This window comes from Bombyx mori, chromosome 23 (assembly GCF_030269925.1).
Source record: "Bombyx mori chromosome 23, ASM3026992v2".
In the NCBI taxonomy this organism is placed as follows: domain Eukaryota; kingdom Metazoa; phylum Arthropoda; class Insecta; order Lepidoptera; family Bombycidae; genus Bombyx; species Bombyx mori.
The window spans coordinates 14,988,918-15,011,334 of NC_085129.1; the positions used below are offsets into that span (position 1 = coordinate 14,988,918).

At 40.3% G+C, this 22,417-nt stretch overlaps 1 protein-coding gene, 1 long non-coding RNA gene and 1 other non-coding gene across 3 annotated transcripts; 2 read left to right on the forward strand and 1 right to left on the reverse strand.

The window, feature by feature from the left end:
• Positions 1-7,153: 7,153 nt before the first annotated feature.
• Mir2765 (microRNA mir-2765) lies at positions 7,154-7,228 on the forward strand. The gene has a single exon (NR_107334.1). It is a non-coding gene; the product is annotated as a microRNA mir-2765 (primary transcript).
• Positions 7,229-9,268: 2,040 nt separating this feature from the next.
• Positions 9,269-22,286, reverse strand: LOC101744425 (WD and tetratricopeptide repeats protein 1). The gene is made up of 13 exons (XM_004930652.4): positions 21,836-22,286; positions 18,715-18,826; positions 17,223-17,401; positions 16,184-16,385; positions 15,651-15,777; positions 14,784-14,893; positions 14,057-14,278; positions 13,424-13,551; positions 13,095-13,339; positions 12,006-12,183; positions 11,608-11,776; positions 10,889-11,052; positions 9,269-9,379 (listed from the first exon to the last, which is right to left on the reverse strand). Exons 1-12 carry the CDS (start codon positions 22,030-22,032, stop codon positions 10,894-10,896), a joined length of 2,028 nt encoding a protein of 675 aa, XP_004930709.1. The 5' UTR covers positions 22,033-22,286; the 3' UTR covers positions 9,269-9,379; positions 10,889-10,893.
• Positions 18,967-20,795, forward strand: LOC134201112 (uncharacterized). The gene is made up of 2 exons (XR_009976302.1): positions 18,967-19,521; positions 20,429-20,795. It is a non-coding gene; the product is annotated as an uncharacterized LOC134201112 (long non-coding RNA).
• Positions 22,287-22,417: the final 131 nt, after the last annotated feature.

The following is a 22,417-nucleotide window of genomic DNA, read 5'->3' on the forward strand; positions in this document are numbered from 1 at the left end:
CAACTCCATACATATTTGAGTTAACTTTTACGCTATCGAGAGCGTTAAAAACTCGCACTAAGCACACAGGTCCCACCAGTCAGGAACTGGTGATAACTGTGGGCGAAGATGACTGTACTGGTATACCTACCCACCTGTCATACTACTAGTGACGGTGTTCCTACTGATGTACCGGCGACTCCTCTAAAATGTAGACATATCCTAATGAGAGTGACTCTGAATGGCGTGGGTCGCGTTTCCGATCCGGTGGTAGATTCTGCGAAGCAAGGCTCTTGCTAGGGTTCATGTTAGCAACATCGTCAGGTTTGAGCCCCGTGAGCTCACCTACTAAACCGGCAACATGGTCTCTCTAGAAAATCAGCATATCAAGGTAAAAAAAAATTTAAATGGCGTAAGACGACAAATATTTTAGGAGCTATGAGAGAACACTCAAAAATTCTAGCACGTAAAAACTGTTTATATGCGAGTTTTATTCGAACTATTAACAATACTGTGTGTAAAAGCTACGTATTCATTTGTCAGCGTTAATTATTTAAAAAAGCAGTCACAGAACGCCTTCTCGGCATTACAACATCAGGGTAGGGCCCGAAATACGCTTGCTGGCAAGTCGAAAGGCCGTTATAGCACACTCAATATCTATTGATGTACCTATTTGCTCTTGGCAGAATAGCTCTTTCTACTGGAATGATAGTACCAACAAAAAAGCAAAATGGCTGACTTAAAATTGCTAAAAGTAGTGCACAATATTCAATAATTCGAAAATTCTGTCTTGTATGTTAGTGATTAACTCCAGCTCACAAGTAGATAACCGACTGTTTTATTGCGGTTATTAATTATTTCTTATATACTGGAACGGTCCGTCGCAGCTACGATGCACCCTTAAGGAGCTGTTTTTGTTATTATAATTCAGATTCGCTTCAGTTTCACGAATTGAACATTAACCGCCTAGTTACTCGATATGGCTAATTCGTCCTCTTTACGTATCACCGCGATGATTTCTTATTTGATTCATTCAAAAATGGTATTACCTTGTTAACAAGTTTTATAATTTCATTACACGTGCAATCCATGGGGTCGTCCTTCGAAATAACATTACACAAAAGCGTACACTAATTAAAAGAGCCCTTTTGTATTGAATTAGCAAAAGAACTTGATACATCAAGTCTCGTGTGAAAGCACATGCGATTTCATATCCTATTTCAATGAAACAAAACGTAAAATTACATATTTGTGTTAAAGCAAGATGGCGGGCGACTCCGGCGCATTTTTTTTCTTTTTTTTTTATAATTTTCAAACTGTCGGAACGCTCAGTCAACGGGAAGGGCTGAATCGAGTAGGACGCTAAAGGGACAAATATGTATTTACTAGTTAGATTTTACCTTCCTCTAATAAGTGTATCGAATTCAGTAAGTCTTGTGTAATAATTGTGAATTACAAAACTATCCAGTGGTTTTATTTTCTAAATATCAGAGTTGAACAATTGTGGTTTTTTTGCAAGGTGCATCAGGTGGTCAGTTCCTTAATTTTTAATTCATATTTTCTACTTCTGTATTTCTTAATCTTATTTGTTACAATTCTTATTGTTACTTGTAAGTATTTAAAAATGAGCCGTTTGTTACAGAAGAATGTAATTTGAAGAGATAAATTGTATTTTATATTGTAATTTAAAACAAAATAGGCTGAAAACTACCTATCCTCTGCACAAAAATACGGTGGGTATAATAATTGCATGCTCTGTGTTTTATTATCTATCTTCGAACGATTTGACATTTCAATTTTAAGTTATGAAGTTTTAGTTAGCCTGTTTATTTTACGTGTTATACATATTATTTTGATTGTTCCAAGAGCGTAGAGACAAAAAATAATTCTCATATTATTTCATTCTGTTTCTTTTTAGTTCAACGCGCGGATCAAGCGAGAGAAGCCTTTGTCTAACAGAGCGAAAGGCCTAAAATAAATTTCACTTAACAATTCGTTCTCTGTGGTTATTTTTTTTGACGTATCTAGTTGTTAGGGTTAGTTATAACAATAGATACTGCAATATTAAACGGCCGTCTAGTGTAGTGGTAAGTGACATGGTCACTACACAGGGGGGTCGCGGGTTCGAATCCCGCCAAGGGAAGATATTTGTATGGTAAATATAAATGTCTTTTCCAGGGTTTGTATATTAAATATATGTATGTGTATAATAAAAAAATCTTACATTTATTTCCGTTATCTGGTACCTGTAACACAAGTTCTTTACGAACTTATCACGGGACCAGTTAACAGTTAGTAAAATATTTATATCTATTTATTATTTATTAATATTTCTTTCGTTTATAGTGCCCCCGCGCAGCTTCTAGCACACGTTTTAAGCGATTGCCAAAGAGCTGGTTTACCCCAGCAATTAACAGCACAAAATACTTTAATAATTAAAAATAACGGGGAAAAAAATTGAACAAGGATCTGACCTCGTTTAATGATTACGAAAGGTTATCAAGAGCGTTAGAGAGAGTAGAATCGCTTCTATACAATAAAGCTCTGTGTACTGCCTAACAACAAAGAAATATCTTCGAAAGGGTTATTTTGTATGGTATCCGACGCGATAGATCTTCTTGTTGATTTGTGTGGGCGATTTCTTCTTTCTGATTTCTTATTATTATTGTTCGATATAAAATCAGTCGGATTATAATTTTTTTGTCATTTTTAAATTCACTCATTTCAACTTTTTTTTTATTGCTTAGATGGATGGACGAGCTCACAGCCCACCTGGTGTTAAGTGGTTACTGGAGCCCATAGACATCTAAAACATAAATGCGCCACCCACCTTGAGCTATAAGTTCTAAGGCCTCAAGTATAGTTACAACGGCTGGGCCACCCTTCAAATCGAAACGCATTACTGCTTTATGGCAGAAATAGGCAGGGTGGTGGTACCTAAGCGCACAAACTGACAAGAGGTCCTACCACCAGTAATTACGCAAAATTATAATTTTGCGGGTTTGATTTTTATTACACGTTGTTATTCCTTCACCGAGAAAGTCAATTGTGAAAATTTGTTGGGTACGTATTTCATTAGAAAAATTAGTATCCATATTTGATTCGAACACCGTTGCATCGCTCAACACGAATGCACCGGACGTACGTCTTATCCTTTAGGCCACGACAACTTTTAAAGTAGTCATTATACCTAGACCTTGTAACAGTCTTAAGTTGGTATTCCATTTACGTTAATTTGTATATAATACTAGCTGACCCGACAGACTTCGTAGTGCCTCAATCGATAAATAAAAGACCTAAGCTTTTGTATAAAATAAACTTAAAACAAACAAAAGAATCCGTCGTACGGGGGACATATCAGTTTTGTTTTTAATTGTTATTTTTGTTTAATTCCGAGCATTTTCATATTTATCTATCTTTTAAACCTTCTCTGAACTTCCACAAATAATTAAAGACCAAAATTAGCCAAATCGGTCCAGCCGTTCTCGAGTTTTAGCGAGACTAACGAACAGCAATTCATTTTTATATAAGGTATATATAGAAGATGTAGAATAGATATTCGAAACATTTTGCTACAAAATCACTTTCAGAAGATATCTCAGATCTTTGTACATATTTGTCTGTGTAAATGTTTATCGTAATTATTAAAATGTATTTTCTTAAAACTAAACCATTTCTTCAATTTAGTTTCTTTTATAAGAGAACGTTAACAAACTATACGACGTAAATGCGCCACCCACCTTGAGATATAAGTTCTAAGATCTCAGTATATATGTGTTTTAAATCTCCTCTAAAGTCCGACTTGTATACGAAACCTTATATATTTTAATTTGATCGAATACGTAATTAGAGTGACTAGAGGTCCCGCAGTAGCCGAAATTCGACTATAATTAATTGGAATTGTAAGTTTGTACACTATTATGATTGTATTTTATACTTCTATAATCACAAATTTCGCCAAGACTACACAAAAAAAATTATTAACAAATACAAAATATATTTAATCTATTCTCAATTTGACAACAAACGTCAAGAACATAAGTTTGACAATAAATAGTATGCATGCGTGTGTGCGTCAAATACATGATATGATGTAGTGTGTGTAATGTTTTCTTTGTTGATTTAATGTATCTTTTATGCATTATTTTAAAAAAATATTAGCATTGTGCACTTCTCTATATTCTCTATAAGCGTGGAAAATTTCATACTCCTCCGTCCGCGCAATTTTCGTAAAAAGGCATACAAAGTTTTTGCTTCACGTATTAATATATAGATTAATAGCGTTCACTGTTGTAGTCTGGCAATCTACTGACACTACAAACGGCTATTACGATAAACTGGGAATCATCACGGATTTCTCTTTTTTTAAATAAATATATGATATCGGCGACAGTCACGTGCGCTTTAAAATGTATTGTATCCTTGAATTTTGTCCATGGAAAAACACAACATTAGTTCATGTGAAAACTGCACTCGAGTCTATTGAGCCCTTGTCAAAGTTAGCGCGCCTTAACTCCATCAATATTTCAATGCAGCATTCGTTTGAAGACGTACTCTAAGGATATACTCCAGAATATTCTTTTTATAAACTAAGATTTAATGCTGTTGATAATGTTGAAGTCCCAATTACAATTTGAACAACGACGCTCCTATGCTGCCCAATAAATGGACCTCAGGATAGTTATCCGTACGAAATACACAGGGAGGTGATGACTAGTAATCACTAACTGTATGCATTGCTCCCATCCGTGCAGTGCTTTCGTAAGCATTGTGTCATAAATAATATTGTTTGTTTGCGGAAAAACTTATAATCTAATGTTAATGACGACATGTCCTACAGTCCTGTAGGCAGCCCTGCGGAGACCTGACGTTAGTCTTAATAAAAAGTCTCTCCCACGCCTCCGAACCGAGTCACGTAATAAATAACCCACGGATGTTTAATAATGTGTCATTAGAATCACTCACTATGACAGTTTTTCTTTAATTACAGATTACCACAGTAGCGCCATCTATCGGAGTAGCAGAGCCAACTGAATCGCACCAACAAAGGAGCAACACTTGAAGAACATTGCAGAGTCTGATACTGAGTATTACAGTCTCGCCGGATCTTCTCAGAAGATAGATTCAATGAAGCACCGCTCTTGCTAGGGCTAGTATTAGCAAATTCTCTCAGGTTGAGCTCGTGAGCGTTAAGCCCCTACCCGTCCGAGCGTAGCCGAAATAGCCCCTCAGGCTATCAACGGATCCCTCCTCCTCCTTGCGTCGATAATCCTCAATGCTAAGGGTCGTGACCACCTCTAAGAACTTTCTCCTGTATTATCCTGCGCCATTCCTGCCTATCCTCGGCTGTGTGGTTAGGAACGTGGACTGAAGTATTCAGAGTGGAGCGTATCTGGTCCGACCTGCGCATTAGACTTCTGCTTCTGTGCCTTCTTCTTCCGGTATCGTTGCCTGTTACCAGCAGCTTTTCCAAATTGTCACCTCTCTTTCTGGCGATATGTCCAAAGAACTCGAAACTCCTCCGCGCGCATATAGTACTGAGGCGCATTGGAATCTTGAGCTCGGTAAGAATGGATTCATTAGTTCGAATAGGTAGGGGGAAAAAAGTAGGTATTACCGTAAATTTTATTACGTACAGCGACAAACGCGTAGAAATTTTATAAATTAATTTTAGCATAGCAATTACTGGCAGTAGGAGTATACAGGTAATCCACCTATAACACGGTAAATACCTTCCTACAAAATCCCGTGTTGTGCGAAACCGCGTTATATGAGACTAGAACTCAGTACAAAAAGAAGAGTATTTTTTCAGAATGAAACATATCTTCTATGCCCGTATGTATTTTTTTACCTATTATATCTATACTATAATATCATAAAGCTGAAGAGTTTGTTTGTTTGAACGCGCTAATCTCAGGAGCTACTGGTCCGATTTGAAAAATTATTTCAGTGTCAGATAGCCCATTTATTGAGGAAGGCTATAGGCTATATAACATCACGCTAAGACCAATACGAGCGGAGCACTAACAACCTCCTCTTTTGAAGTCTGCTAAAAAACATGATTTTGGTAGGTACATTAAATAGCTCCTTAACATTCTATTATTCAAAAATATACTTGCATCTACGTAAATGAAGTCGCGGGTAAAACTTAGCGTTATACCAATATAACTATTCCACGGGGACGAAGTCGCGGGCAAAACCTAGTCTACATATAACATAAGCAATACAATTCCGATTATTCCCTTAAATTGTGTGTTCATAGTATTTAATGTAATTATCTAAATTAAACGAAAATCTCATTATCGTGTTGTGGAAGTACCGTGTTATATGAGGATTTTGGGGAGTTTTTCTTTTCGTGTCAGAGTAGAACCGTGTTGTAAAATACCGTGTTATAGGTAAAGGGCGAGACAGACATTATACATTATTATTTTACACCTAGATTTTCAGACGCTATCATGTACTTTGGGCTACCTATGGGCCCGGGAACCGCTTAAGCTGGAACGGCTCGTGAGATATTTCATAGATAATTTAGCGCAGTAATAATAAATAAATGCAGGTAATAAATCAGTGAATAGTAGAAACGTGACCAAACCATATCTATCTAAACAATAAATCCAAGATTATATACATAAATGAAATATTCGGCTAGACCAGGGGTCGGTAACCTTTTGAGTCTGAAGAGCCAAAAATTACAATCTTCAAAATTCAAAACTTTAAAGAGCCAAAAAAAAGCCCACCTGGTGTTAAGTGGTTACTGGAGCCCATAGACATCTACAACGTAAATGCGCCATCCACCTTGAAATATAAGTTCTAAGGTCTCAAGTATAGAGTTACAACGGCTGCCCCACCCTTCAAACCGAAACGCATTACTGGCTCACGGCAGAAATAGGTAGGATGGTGGTACCTATCCGCGCGGACTCACAAAAGGTCCTACCACCAGTAATTACGAAAATTATAGTTTTGCGGGTTTGATTTTTATTACACGATGTTATTCCTTCGCCGTGGAAGTGAATCGTGAACAATTGTTGGGTACGTACTTCATTAGGAAATTTGGTACCCGCCTGATTTTGGTCTTTCATTTCGTTTTCCATATAAAAAGGCAGCTCAAATCTAGCACGATTACAGACATGTATGGTGGCGCTACAACATGGACTACTGCTGATGTTTTCGGACGTATCTGGGCCTGGTAACTCCACCACCGTTGGCGTTATCAATCCGCCAACGGGGTAAGAGTTCCCTTTCCTAGACGCGGGTTTCAACAGTGCCGTTGTCAAAGACGAACGAAGAATGGACTAAATTAATATGTGTCAAATTGAACGACGCCGAATGTTTTCTTCTGCGCTGTGGTTCTTTTCTTCTTAAAGCAATAAAGCGTTATGCGAGCGTTATGACATATCCTTCTTCAAACGAGGCTTATGGAAAGTATTGAGCGATAGCAAGCGGCTTGGCTTTGCCCCAGGCATTGCTGACATCCATGACCGATGGTAACCACTCACCAACAGGTGGGCCGTGTGCTCGTCTGCCTATACGGCTATCACGGCTTCACGGCAGAAATAGCCGGGGTTGTGGTACCTACCCGTGCGGACTCATAAGAGGTCCTACCACCAGTAAAACCAAACACATGAGAGACACGAACGATTGTGCCGAGACGATGAATATCAAAGCAATACATATAGTATAGTGGCCACTAAGGACAAACTGTCGTCAAAATAATCGTTTTTTTTTTTTTAAAGTGACATCTAAGATCTTATAATTGATTAATTGATTTAGTGACTTATGAACACATTGTCGATACCTCTACTCACACTGTTACATTTAATTAAATAACATCGCCTAATATATTGACTGAAAAGCTCAATTATGTCGTCTCTTTGATGTGCATTGAAACTTATCAAATCACACGTTATGCGTCAAAATACAACAACGGAGCCAATATATAAACACCCCTTCTCTATCCTACTCTGAAATATAAGTACCATATTGATCTATACATATTATTAAACAAAATACACTGTAAAGTGAAGCTTATCAATGAACAACTTGCAAAAGTCTCACGCAAACAAAACAAAAGGGAATATGTCGTATTACATCAAATGAATTTGAATCTTAATGCGTCACGCACTATGGTCGTATTTCGATCATGTGCGAACACAACTGTAGAAACATTACATCATTTCCTTAGAATTTGCAATACAATTTATTCGCAAAATCTGTTCAAGCTTAGTTATATCGATAGCAGTAAATGAATCTAAGATTTCAATTAAATTCCCAATTGTGTTTGTTGTTTAAATCTTATAATAGTTGTATGTAATAAATAGTTGATCGGCATCAAAAGTCAGTTTTTATATAAAAATGTTTTCGTTTCATTTTAGATATATTTATTTATTGTATACATAAAATGTAGGTACGTTTACGACTTGATATAAATTTAAATAACTAAATAAAACATATCTTTATTATTTTGTTTTATTTGTAACGTAAGTACTCAGCCATGATTAAAAAACAAATAAATTTTATTAAAATATAACAAACTTGAACATCAAGCTTCAATATTTAAGTTTTCAACAAGGTAATATGTTTTTTGTTTTCGACTTTTGTCTGAAGATAGCGTTATGACGTAGCTGGTTCTTTGTATGGATGTAGAAATGATATCTCCGATGTTAGGAGTCATGTGCGCATGAGCCCTAAGGAGCTACCGACAGCTCAGCATTTTTGCTCGGTGCAAGAAAGCGAACTCTTAATTGCATTGGAACATAGATGAGAGGAACGAGTACTTTAATCTCAATAGAAATAGGCAGAACGGTGTTTCGGAGATTGACGCCGAAGGTCGCAGCAGAAAATACCGAGGGAGAATCCTGACAGTCGGTGGGCACGATACCAAACTATTTTCCCATAAACCGCACACGAAATCCAACTCTGGGACAGGACTCTGGTGGTAGGACCTCTTGGTAGGTACCACCGCTCTGTCTATTTCTGCCGTGAAGCAGTAATGCGTTTCGACTTGAAGGGTGGGGCAGCCATTGTAACTCTACTGAGACCTTAGAACTTATTTCTCAAGGTGGGTGGCGCATTTACGTCGTAGATGTCTATGGGCTCCAGTAGCCACTTAACACCAGGTGGTCTGTGAGCTCGTCCACCCATCTAAGCAATAAAAAATAAAAAAACACCTACTAAAACACAGTGAAATACAAACAACAAGTCTGATTTTACTTGTCTTTATTAATCAAATTGCCGTTGAGCATTCCGGCCTCGCCCGAGGGGGGGCGCTGCCGTCTTTAAATAAAAATGCTTTAATATAACCATAATATTATAATAATAACGTATAATATAATCATATATGTACAAATGACTCGGTGTCGGCGAGCGACCGCGCCTTATCACAAACCCTCTATTTTGGTGTCTGAAAAAAAAAAATACATTTTTAGTAATACTCCTTCCATAGCCGGGAGGACGCGGGAGGACGCGGGAGGGCGCAGGGGGACAACTTGAAGGGTGGGAGAGCCGTATAATCAAACATTTGACCTCACATCTCAAGATGGGTCGTGAGCTCCGATTTAACTGAGTTATGGTATGTGTAGGGCATGTGTATATTTAATATTTGTATACTTCGTTCTTTAATTAGATTACAAGTGAGCTGTTTGAAATTGCATTAATACACGCTGTAGGCTAGTAGTAGTAATGTATAGTAACAAAATGAATTCGTACCGAGTGCAGTACTGAAAAGTATTCTCTTAATAAAATATTGAAGAACAAAAATAATTTATTGTTTTATTTATTTCGATGATTCATGTAGCATTGCTCTGCCGGGGTCGCATTTGCCTTAGGTGAGCCTGTAAGCCACCATGTGCAGGTCGTGGGGGGTGGGGGGGTCTCACCTACCCTAGGTGGGCCATAGACCACAGAATAATGCTCGTACGGGGTGGGAGTCGCACAGTCCTATGTGGACTTGCAAGCCACCGAGTGCAGGTCGTAGGGATGGGGGGCGCACCGTCCTGGGTGTGCCTTCAGACAGCTGAATGAAGGTTGTGGGAGTCATACGTGCTCTTAGTGTATGAATGAAGGTCATAGAAGGTGGGGATCGCACCTGCCCTAGGTCATGGAGGAGAGATGGATGGAGGATGAAGTCGTCGTGGCCAAAGGATAAGACGTCTGGTGCATTCGTGTTGAGCGATCACCAATTTTTCTAATGAAATACGTACTCAACAAAAATGTTCACCATTGACTTCCACGGTGAAGGATTAACATCGTGTAATAAAAATCAAACCCCAAAATTATAATTTGCGTAATTACTGATGGTAGGACCTCTTGTGAGTCCGCGCGGGTAGGTACCACCACCCTATTTCTGCCGTGAAGCAGTAATGCGTTTCGGTTTGAAGGGTGGGGCATCAGGTGGGCTGTGAGCTCGTCCACCGAGCTAAGCAATAAAAAAAAAAGAAGAAAAACGTATAGCACTCGGGAAATGCGGCGGTAAAGCTATTGCATAGCATTTTTTATCAACTTATGCAATTATAATTAGACAATGATAATTTAATATTAAAACAATAATAAAACAAGACCACGCTATATTAAACATTAATAAAAGCAAAACCTTAACTGTCCCCTTCACACTCACAAGCTAGACCGCGCGAGAGAGATGGGCAGAATTTTCATGATGCTCATGCAGTGCGACGTCACGCCGCGCGCTTATTCACAAACACTACACAAGCGCAACGTGTGAATGTGTTGAACGCGAGCTACATGGTAGGCGGAGTGAGGGGTGTTAGGTTTTTTTCGTTACGGAATTTCATGATTCGGTCGCCGCGCTGAAGGCCCGCGATAAAAGCTATGCAATAGCTTAAAAAAGGTGGGCCTGCAGGTCGTGGAGGTCGTACATGCTCTGAGTGAAGGTAATAGAAGGTAAGGGTCGCACCTGCCCTAGGTGGGCCTGCAGGCCGGCGAGTGCAGGTCGCGGTCGGCGCCGGCGAAGCTGATGTTGAGTAGCATGGCCTCGAAGGGGTCGCTGCGCATGCGCTGCTGGTTGGCGGCCGCCGCGGCGCCGCAGTCCGCCACCCGCCGCGCGTCGCACTGCCCGTCCTGTACGCACGACTTGTTAATGGCGCTTTTTTTTCTTTGGTTGTTGTGCCTAGGCTGAGAGGCTATTTCAGCGTAACCTTAACTAGTAGGTGAGCTCACGGGGCTCAAACCTGACGACGTTGCTAACACGAACCCTAGCAAGAGCCGTGCTTCGCAGAATCTACCACCGGATCGGAAACCCAACCCACTGGGAAGATCCGGCGAGAAATTCAGTGGGGTGTGTCTGTGGGTTAATTTACTTGTTGAGCCCTTCATCGCAAGCGACAGATTAGACGAGAACGATGACCGGTGCTTGTGGTACCTAAAAGCACCGTTAGTGGATCGGGACAAAAAAAAATTACCAAGATATATAGATAAAACAAATATATTTGACCTTTGTATTTACCAGAATGTTCGCCAAACAAATTAATCATTAAAACAAAAATAGTTATGTTATTTATTGAGTCATATCTTTACCGAGGTTTTTGTTTCAATGTTTTTGTTTGATGAACGTTTGTTATGATATAGTTACTGTTCTGGTAAATACAAACCAGCAAAGCGTCGTGGTGGACTCACCTCCGGGCGGGGGCTCCACAGCCGCACCACGGCCTCGATGCCGCTGGTGGCCAGCAGGAACATGCTGGGGTGCATCTGGATGCAGTTGACGATGGACTCGTCCCCGCGCAGACACCGCACGATGTTGCCGGTGCGGCGACTCCAGATGAAGATGCTGCCGTCGTCGGAGCTGTATACGGAGAACACGCTGTGTTCAGATAGTTATTTGCCTTCTTACTGCGGATTATGGTTAATTTCACCCCGAAATAATCTCATATATTATGATGTCGTAAATATATAATGAAGTTGTCACAGCCAACAAATAGGGGCGGGGGGGGCACCCTGCTACCAAGCTGCGGGCGCGGGGCGGGGGGCCTCGGTTAGCCCTGGCTGTCCCCGGAGGCCGGCGGCGCACCTACCCCGCGGCGATGTACTCGGCGTCGGGCCCCAGGAAGTTGGCCTCCTTGATGTCCGTGGTGGTGTTGCAGTGGCCCAGGAACCGACACGTGTAGTCGCGGGCCGTGGCGCGGAGCTGCTTCTCCAAGGCCGAGATCTGCGTCCCGGTGCCCTCCTCTTCGCTGCCTGGACTTCCGGACCCTAGAGGCGATTACAACTTGTGTTATATATAAGTAAAGAAAAACCTTTTAAAGAACCTTGTAAAGAAAAGCCAAATTATATATTATACTAGATGACCCGGCGAACTTTGTTCCGCCTTAGAGGCAATAAATGAGCAGACTGATTTTATCAAGGTCAATTTTCATATTTTGATAATTAATGTAAATTAAAAAATCAAGTATTCTAGTGATATTTTATTGGCCATGTATTTTAGTTATTATTATTATTATATTTTCTTGTTCTTCTTCAGTCCTTTCACTCGCAATGTTTCGAATCCTAGTTGCATTACGGCTTCGTCGGGAAAGATTTGATCGTGTTGGTCGCGACATGGCTTTCTTAATGATGACCTATCTCGGCACAATAAACTAATAGAAACTCGAAACAAACACATCAACCCGTCAACTTCAAAATTCTACTATAATTAACCATAGACTACATTACGTTTAGCTGTCAGTTGCTTATTGATAATCCATATCAGTTGCGTTTTGTTATACCACGTTGTATGTCACGTCCCACGGGAACGTGATAAAAAGTATCCCATCTCCTTCTCCTGGTTCTAAGCTACCTCCCCACCAATTTTCAGCCAAATCAATTCAGCCGTTCTTGAGTTACAAATAGTGTAACTAACACAACTTTCTTTTATATATATAAATTTTTATCTCATAGACGTGTGAGGGCGCGGCGCACACGACACAGTACATCGCCTTCAAAAACAATCAAAAATCTTTTAATAATAAATTGTTAAATTTAAATAATAATAATATGTCTGCATCCTGGCGTCCCCGGACAGGCGTTAGGGTCAGTCCTTGCCGCTGAACAAGTCATAGATCTGTTTAAATAAAAAATAATTATATGGCATATGACAGTTAACCGGACTGACACCGCGCGCGTACCTTCGGCGGGCTGCGCGTCGTTGGCCTCCAGGAGCGTGTTGATGTCCTTCTGCAGCAGGAACACGGCGTGGCTGGAGGCGTGCCGCGGGAACTTGTCCTTGAAGTAGAGCAGCGACTCGTGGGCCTCGCGCACCTTGCGCAGCTCCATGAGCCCCTTCGCGAGCCGGAAGTGCGACTTGACGTGCGCCGGCTCGAGGCGGATGGCCGTGTAGCAGTCCCGGACGGCGGCGTACGTGTCCCCGGCCCTGCGGCGGAACAGATTCCCTCTAAGCACCGGCCCGCCACCCCGCACCCGCCAACACCCCCCACCCCACCCGGCGACATCTCACCAGCCCCTCCTCATGAGCGCGGCGGCTCGGTTGGAGTACAGGATGGCGCAGTTCTGGCACTCCGCCAGCGCCCGGTTGTAGTACTCCACGGCGTGCGAGTAGTTCCCCTTTGCCATGTACCCGTTCGCCTGAGACACGACAGACGCGATGTTAGCAATACAAGCCTCGTTCTCTCACTCTCACTCTCACTCTCAACGCTCAAAGAGAAATGTTCATTTGTACTCTTTTTTTTTTTATTGCTTAGATGGGTGGACGAGCTCACAGCCAACCTGGTGTTAAGTGATTACTGGAGCCCATAGACGTTCTAAGGGCTCAAGTATAGTTACAACGGCTGTCCCACCCTTCAAACCGAAACGCATTACTGCTTCACGGCAGAAACAGACAGGGTGGTGGTACCCACCCGCGCAGACTCACAAGAGGTCCTACTACCAGTAACTCTTTAGAAGAGAGGTCCTCGTATGACCCCCCTGGTGCCTTCAGGGGGGAACGTGTTGTGACAGTGACTTATTACCACTGGGACATGCCACTTGGGTTTTTCCAAAACGACTTGCCGTCATTGTTTTTTTTTTTGTACTTTAAGATTGGCTAAAAAGTCACAAGACAGTGGCCGTAAATAAATGAACAATAACTAACCGTTTCCTTGAGTTGCTTGACATGGTCTGGCAGCTGGTGGGTGGGCGAGTCGACGGGGGCCGCGGGCGCGGCGGGCGCGGGGGGAGGGGAGTCGGCAAGGATGGGCACGCTGGTTCCATTCTTCGGAGCCACCTTACCGTCCTTGGGGCCGTGGTTATGTTGGATGATGAAGCTCTCCAGCAAGACGGGGCTCCGACCGTTGTTCAAGTCGAACAGGTACACCTGCCGGTGATGAAATGGTACAAGAACAGTTCTGGGTAAAAGACCAGGTGTGTTAATGCAGCCCACCAGGAGAGTTGTCGGAGTTTCAATAAGGTTTTCTGCAGATCTTGACATGTTGTGAACACAGTAGCCTAGTGTGGTCACTCGCCGCAGTAGGGTCGCCAGGTTCTGTCCTATCTGGTACTCGAACCTCATACTCCCACAGTGAAGGTGAGACAGAGACGGTGATATCAGAGACGCATCTAACTGATAAGGATGACTGCTTGTGCTAATTTGACATTTCCTTCCACGATTCCAATTTAACATTTAGTTAACAAGAACTTCCATTATGCACTTAGAAGGAATTTGATTATTTTACAAATCGATTATTTCAATTACCTACCTTAACATTAAATACCCTTTTTCCATCCCTTGATGGACCATGGGTATACTTTGTGGTTCAAATAGCCTGGACATTAGTAGCAGCTGCTGGAGGACATGAGAACAAACACCAGGAGGCGCGTACCTGCTCGGAGCCCAGGTTCACCAGCAACTCGTTTCCGTCGTTACTGAAGGCCACGTACGTCGTCGACTTCTTGGGGAAGGTGTGCTCGTTCGGTTCCATGGACAAGTGACCTGCACCAACATAAAACAGCACGTGCTGCACATTGGACTGCAGACTTGTGTTTCACTAGCGGCCACCATTACATCAATTATGTTTAAACTAGCGACCCGCCCTCGCTTCGCTTCGGAAACGATGTAATTTTATTATTGATTATTTACGACATTTCATTAGAAACCTCAAAAATAACAGTATTTCTCTACTATTTAATGAATGTTATTATACATATAAACCTTACTCTTCAATCACTCTATATATTAAAAAAAACCGCATCAAAATCCGTCGCGTAGTTTTAAAGATTTAAGCATACATAGGGATATAGCGACAGAGAAAGCGACTTTGTTTTATACTATATAGTGATAGCGCATGCTGTCACTATGTCTGTCCGGGGTAAACTCTGAAACTAACTATCCGATTCCAAAAGTATTTTGAAACGGACACAAATCGAAGAAGAAGGCTTGTTCTTACTATTACACTGCATAATATTTACATCGACGGACTTAATGCCTTAGGCATTAGCTACCGGTCAACCAAAGGAAGTGCAGCGTAAATAATGGTATGATGGCCAGTTATTTTTATTATTTTGTCCCGGGTCCCATTTTGTTATTATTGCCCTTGTAGGCATACGAGCATACGGCCCACCTGATGGTGAGTAGTTACCGTCGCCCATGGACTTCAGCAATGCCAAGAGCTTTGCCTTGCCAAGCCGCTGCCTACCGATATTACCCTTATGTCACGCGAGTGTCCGGCACAGCGGAGGGTCCGGCGTACCTGGTGCGAAGTAGTGCACGGAGTCCCGGAGGATGTTGTTCTCCGGGTCGCCGGCGCCGGCGCGCGAGCTGCACACGTGCTGCCGCTCCCACAACATGCGGTGGTGCGACGTGGACGACGCCTTGGTCTGCAAGCCGACGGCCGCGGGGAGATCAGTGACCCGACTACTCAATATACGCAAAATACCCTTTTAAGATGTAAGTTATAAGGTACACAATAGCATAAATTACAAGACTTTTTAAAATTATCAATTCTCCAACATTTATTTGATAAAATACTGTTAAAGTAACATTAAACTTGTTATGCAAAAGCGGCACCATTTTGTCTCCACTTGCGAAAAGCTGGCAACACAATTTTTCCCCCCATTTTCTTTTTAATCCACAAATACTACATGACGTAAACTACTGTCACTTAATCTTTGAAACACTTCATGCTGTCAATACCAGTTCAAAAACCGTTGCGCTCCTTGATACTGTTCATGGGCAAATAAACCAGCTATAGACAGTGTATTGACATGACAATATCAGACTAACTTGTATTTTGGCCAGCTTGACCATCCTGGTATCGTACAGGCGAACGTAAAAGTCATTAGCACCGACGGCCAGCTGGTAAGGCCTCCTGGGGTTGACGGCTACGCACTTGGCCTCGGCGTACCGGCCCAGGTGGTTCAGCAGGTTAATCAGGACATTCGAGGAGTCAGAGTTGCAGCGGTGCGCCGTGCGGAGGTCGTGCTGCCTGGTGAGCAACGAGCACGTCATGCGGTCTGATGCGACATGCCTTTTTATGATTGATTCGGAACAGTAGCACATTGGGCTAGCAGTGTTATTTAAACAATTTTTTTTTATTGGTTGTAGGACTTCTTGTGAGTCCGCGCGGGTAGGTACCGCCACCCTGCTTTTTCTGCCGTGAAGCAGTAATGCGTTTCGGTTTGAAGGGTGGGTCAGCCGTTGTAACTACACTTGAGACCTGAGAATTGATATCTCAAGGTTGGTGGCGCATTTACGTTGTAGATGTCTATTGGCTCCAGTAACCGCTTAACAACTTAACTTAAGGTGGGCTGTGAATTCGTCCACCCACCTAAGCAATAATAATAATAAAACAGTATTCGATTTAGTATGTAAGCGTATTTTGAAGTGATAGTTTCTTATGGGAGGTTAAGACGCTTCGTTACGTAACGCGTTACAGCGCCAATCTGTCTTGCTTCCTTTTCTCTCACGTATAGAGCGGGGGTACTCAAAACGTATGTAACTCCTAATTATTTATATATATAACACATTTAAATCTAGATACTAATAATGTACATGAATACATACATAAAATTCTAATGTATATATTCAAGAATTGTAATTATAATAAATAACCTTTCCTTACATTATCATATCATATCATAAACCAGACCATAAAATTATTGATTTATTATAAGTCGAACCAACAGCCAACTCAATATAACAGTTTTGTAGCGTCGACCATAAAATATTGATTTATTTATTTATTACAAGGAGAACCAACAGTCAACTCAGTATAATATAACAAATAGCAGAAACACAAAGCCAATTAATTTTCAAAACTCACAATATCAGTCCGTCTTCTCCCGCAGACCAGATGAGATGAGGCGTATCAGGAGGAGCGGCCAGCCTCTTGACTCTGCCGCAGTGGCAGGAGCACTCCAGCAGCGTGGCGCCCCCGCACACGCTGCGAGCCCGCACCGTGCTGTCGGCCGCGCACGTCACGATCGTGTCCGGCGACAGAAACTGTCAACGATACATCGCATCTTTAGAATCATAGAGACCCATTTCGAAATTTTTGGATTTCATCTTTAATTTAAACAATGGACCTAGAACGACCCTTTTCAGCGACTCTTAGTTATCAAATGTCCAGAAGTCATATAAAGGGACAAAGCTATCTATCGGTCTCTTTCACTCCGTCCCCTTCCTCTACGTTTTTCCGGTTTGAGAACTTTAATCGATGTTTTCCAAAAAACACATTTTTGGAGTTGGTCTTTATAATTCTAAAGGTGCGACATGTAGCGCCCTGTTACTGCAGCCAAATGGATCCAGTGGATCTTACATGACAAAAGCACGTCCGGCCACTAACGAAAGCAGAGTCTCTTTTTCTTATTTCTTTCCAATTACCCTCTGCTGGGGTGTAGGGCTCAAATCAAATCCTTCCATTTACATCAGGGGTTCCCAAACTTATTTTGTCTACTGCCCAGTTTGAGAATAAATTATTTTTTAGCGCCCCCATTTTTTCATCTATTTAAAAACCACTATAGCGAGAGCTCAGTGGGTGTCTAAGAGTCCTCCTAGATTTAATTACAAATCACCTCCCAACCTCTACACAACGCCCCCATTTTTTTTCCTAGGTGTCTTACCACCCCTCTTTAGGACTACAGTGCCAACAAGGGGGCGTTATCACCCACTTTAAGAAAGGCTGATTTACATAAACGCAAGTGGTTCATTCAAATGTGTCCCAATTTATACCATATAATAAGACAAATAGTCCATTTAACATGCACATGTCATTACAACGTAATGAAAACATTTATCATGTAATTAACATAAACTCAATTTATCATCATAGCATACTCGATTTATCACTGTAAGTCCACATGTTTTAACTGTCAAATAAATTGTTAATTAAGACATAATTCAACTTTGTAACGATTTGCTCATTTTACCAGAACAGAGGATATACCTTATCTTAGTCTTTAGGGGCTAGTCAAATAATTAATCGACCTGGACTCTTGTACCTTTGACATTAATGGACTTCTATAATACAGCAATTTTTTTTCTGTAAACATGTTCATAATGCAAAGTAAACTAACGAGTATTCAGCAGAGCAGATTGCCAGATTTAGTTGTCTAAGTACTAACCAAATGGATAAAATATTATTACAGATAATACAACCTTACAAATGTTGCCATAGAGATTAAAAGATTGAATAGAATGGAAAATTCAATAACACTGTATGTATACTACTCGAAGGCATTACTTTCACAAAATCAGATATGTTATTTACGATAAAAAGTTTATTATAATTTATGATGTAAGAAATAAATACATACTTTAACTGAAAATATATTTCCAGTGTGTCCCGTAGCAATATTGTGTAGCTGCTTGTAACGGTACGGGTCCCATAAAATAACATGCAGATCATCTGATGCCGATGCGAGAACTCTGTGAATTTTTTATTTAAATATATCAATAACTTAATCCATTACAAACGAAATTGGTCTCCATATTATGATCCATGATATTGGTGCTTGTGTGTTATGGATTAGAGCAGATAAAAACGAGAAGGTCTACCTTCAATGTCTACATACTAATAATTCAATGCCCAAATCCACTACTATCCTATCTGTTTATGTACAAGGTGTGGGCACAGTGCTCCTGGGGAGCTCATGTTCACATTGACTACCAGACGTTTTCTTAATGATCGCTACAACAAGTCTAAACTGTTTTAACGTACATGTCTTATACGTTAGTAAATATTAAAATTAAATTAAATAGAAAAATTGAGCAAACTAGATGTATCTACATATATTATATAAATTTTGATAAATGTAGCATTGGTAAAACGGTTTGCATAACTTACATTTCAATAAAAATGTAAGATAAATACGGAATTTTAAGAGCAGTAGCTAACACCTTCAGATAAACCTCGCAATCGCCAGTATGTACATTTTATCATGTCTGTCGGCCCTTTCATAACTATCTAAGTGATGCAAATTCAATTGTTTTCAAATTTTAAGGGAAAACAAATACTTACATATATACAAAAAAATATTTTAATACCTTATTATTTTTATTTTGAAGATCAGATTATTTTTGTTATATGAAAAGTATAAAAATGAAGCAATTCTATGTAAATTGTGAGTAATTTGTATTTATATTATAAGTATTATTGTAAATGTTTTTTTTTTTTTTTTTTTTTATTGCTTAGATGGATGGACGAGCTCACAGCCCACCTGGTGTTAAGTGGTTACTGGAGCCCATAGACATCTACAACGTAAATGCGCCACCCACCTCGAGATATAAGTTCTAAGGTCCCAGTATAGTTACAACGGCTACCCCACCTTTCGAACCGAAACGCATTACTGCTTCACGGCGGAAATAGGCGGGGTGGTGGTACCTACCCGTGCGGACTCACAAGAGTGTCCTACCACCAGTGATTACGCAAATTATAATTTTGCGGGTTTGGCTTTTATTACACGATGTTATTCCTTCACCGTGGAAGTCAATCGTGAACATTTGTTGAGTACGTATTTCATTAGAAAAATTGGTACCCGCCTGCGGGATTCGAACACCGGTGCATCGCTTCAACACGAATGCACCGGACGTCTTATCCTTTAGGCCACGACGACTTCTATAGTATGACGACTATGTAGTAATAATAAGTAAAATATTATGTAATGAACGGCTTTTTAATCACTAAGTAATTAAAGTGTAGATCAAAGTTCATAAACTTGTTCTTGTAATAATATAACTGAATGGTTGATAATTTGTGATCCCGCAGATAGAAACTTTCACCTGCATATCATTATCATCATGATCATCATTATCATCATTATCATCATGATCATCATCATCATCATCAGCCCACATTCGTCACTGTTGGACATAGGCCTCTCCAAATCCACACCACTGAACCCGGTCTTCAGCTCTCCTCATCCACCTCTTGCCAACCACCGTTCTGAGGATTAACGTTGGTTCAGACTTTGTGGAGTGCAATAATGCAGCTAGCACTGGTCTGTCTACCTTTATCATTATTTGTTACAGTTCACTGTATGTACATTATAGATAGCACTGGGGTCATGAATTTTACACCTATATTAAATATATATGGTCACATAGAAGGAAAGAGAAGTCGACGAAGATTGCCAACCAGGTGGACGGACATTATCAAGGAGGCCACAAACACCAGCATCCCGGGCGCTATTAAGCAGGCCGAATGCAGGCAACATTGGAGGAAGCTGGTGCAAAAACTGGACCAAGGTGGTCACGACCCTCAGTAATGAGGAAACTACAAAGAAGAAGAAGAATTAAATATATTCTCCATATTCTTCAAATGTTTTGTGACTAATTAAATGTAAATGATGTGAATGTATCCTTATCTATTTTCAATTACACATTTATGTAAATAAAAGTTGTTCTGATTTACATGTTTAAAAATAGGTTAACAAAAAATAACAAAGAACGACAAAGATAGACAGACCCAGTGCTAGAGCTACATTATTGCACTCCACAAAGTCTGAACCAACATTAATTCTCAGTATCTTAAAATTTTCAAATGTCTGACTTAAGTTAGTTTATGAAAGGTAGTTTTAACATGACTTCCATGAAACAGCATTCAGACACAAAGAGGAATGTGAAGTATAATCACGAGTGCTCATTAGCCCCATTTTCACAATTTATGGACTATTGGCAGTTGTACGTAATCTATAGCTTTGCCAAAATAAACATTTAAAAAAAAAAACATTATTATTACACAAACATCTAATACTCGTGAATGTTAGCCACAGTTTGATGTCAATAAATGTAAATATTATGCTAAACAATACAACTGTACAAGGTGCAACACATATAAATAAACAAGCACCTATAGACATTCATAACATACTGGTCTAATTCCAGCCACTCTCCACTACAAATATCACTAATATTCCAAAAAAAACATCAATTTCCTCAAACTACTCACACACCACCTATCATGTATTGATAGCAGAAACCTTGCCTGAAGTGGCAAACAGCAACTTTGCCAATGTCATCATAATTATACAAGCAGTTTAGGTCCAGTTAGAAAATAAACCATATAATTTATCAATACAGATTAAACTACTTATTATACCATCTCTTTCTAATTCTGTAGATCTATTGCTACTTATATCCTAATTATACAAGTTAAGTTTAAATGCAAGTCTTCAGTATTGAAAGGTATAATTAAGATTTCAGACTAAAATCCGTATAATATTACCATCCATCAAAAACCGTAACACATGAAACATTTCAAGAGTAGATAATATTTGTAGTTGGTGCTTTTGTGCTTTTTTGTAATCAAAATTCATGAAGTCGTATATGCCAGTATTACTAAAGAGTATGGTGAAATAGTACAGAGAACTGTTACATTGTAATTATATCTCTTGGAGAGTATTTTTTTCCAGCTCAAAGTTATTAGTGTTTACTTACGATCCATCAGCATTCCACTCTAGGCAGTTGACGCATCCCATGTGCCCTTGAAGCTCTTTCTCCAACCCAAGTCTGTCGATCATACTCCTCGTCACCATTAATCGGTTTTGGAACTGCCTGTCGATGTCACCTCGCTCTCGGGCCACCGCCAGACCTAAGGTGCCCTTCGCCCATGCCTGTTCCTCCCTCCTACCCATGTCTGCTGTTTTCTCAATATGTCTGAACTACCATCACCAAAAAATTCGCGAATTATCTACAATCAAATCTATTTATAGCATTTCACAATGCAAATTATCGTCCATTATAATACACATAATAGTATTAAATGAATGTTTAATATAGATAGAAAGATATTAATATTAATTGAAGAACAATGGAAAACTTGAGAACTTTTTTGTCTTTAATGAAATTCTCCCGAAAATATTTTCGTGTGACAATTTCAAAATGTCAAGTGCCAAACAGCTGAGTAAAATTGCCAGGTAAAACGTTAAGCAATGAAATTTAAAACATAAATGTGTTTCTGGTCTAAGAATTTGCCATATCATTCTCGGCTTCTTCACAACACGGCATAGATTAGACACT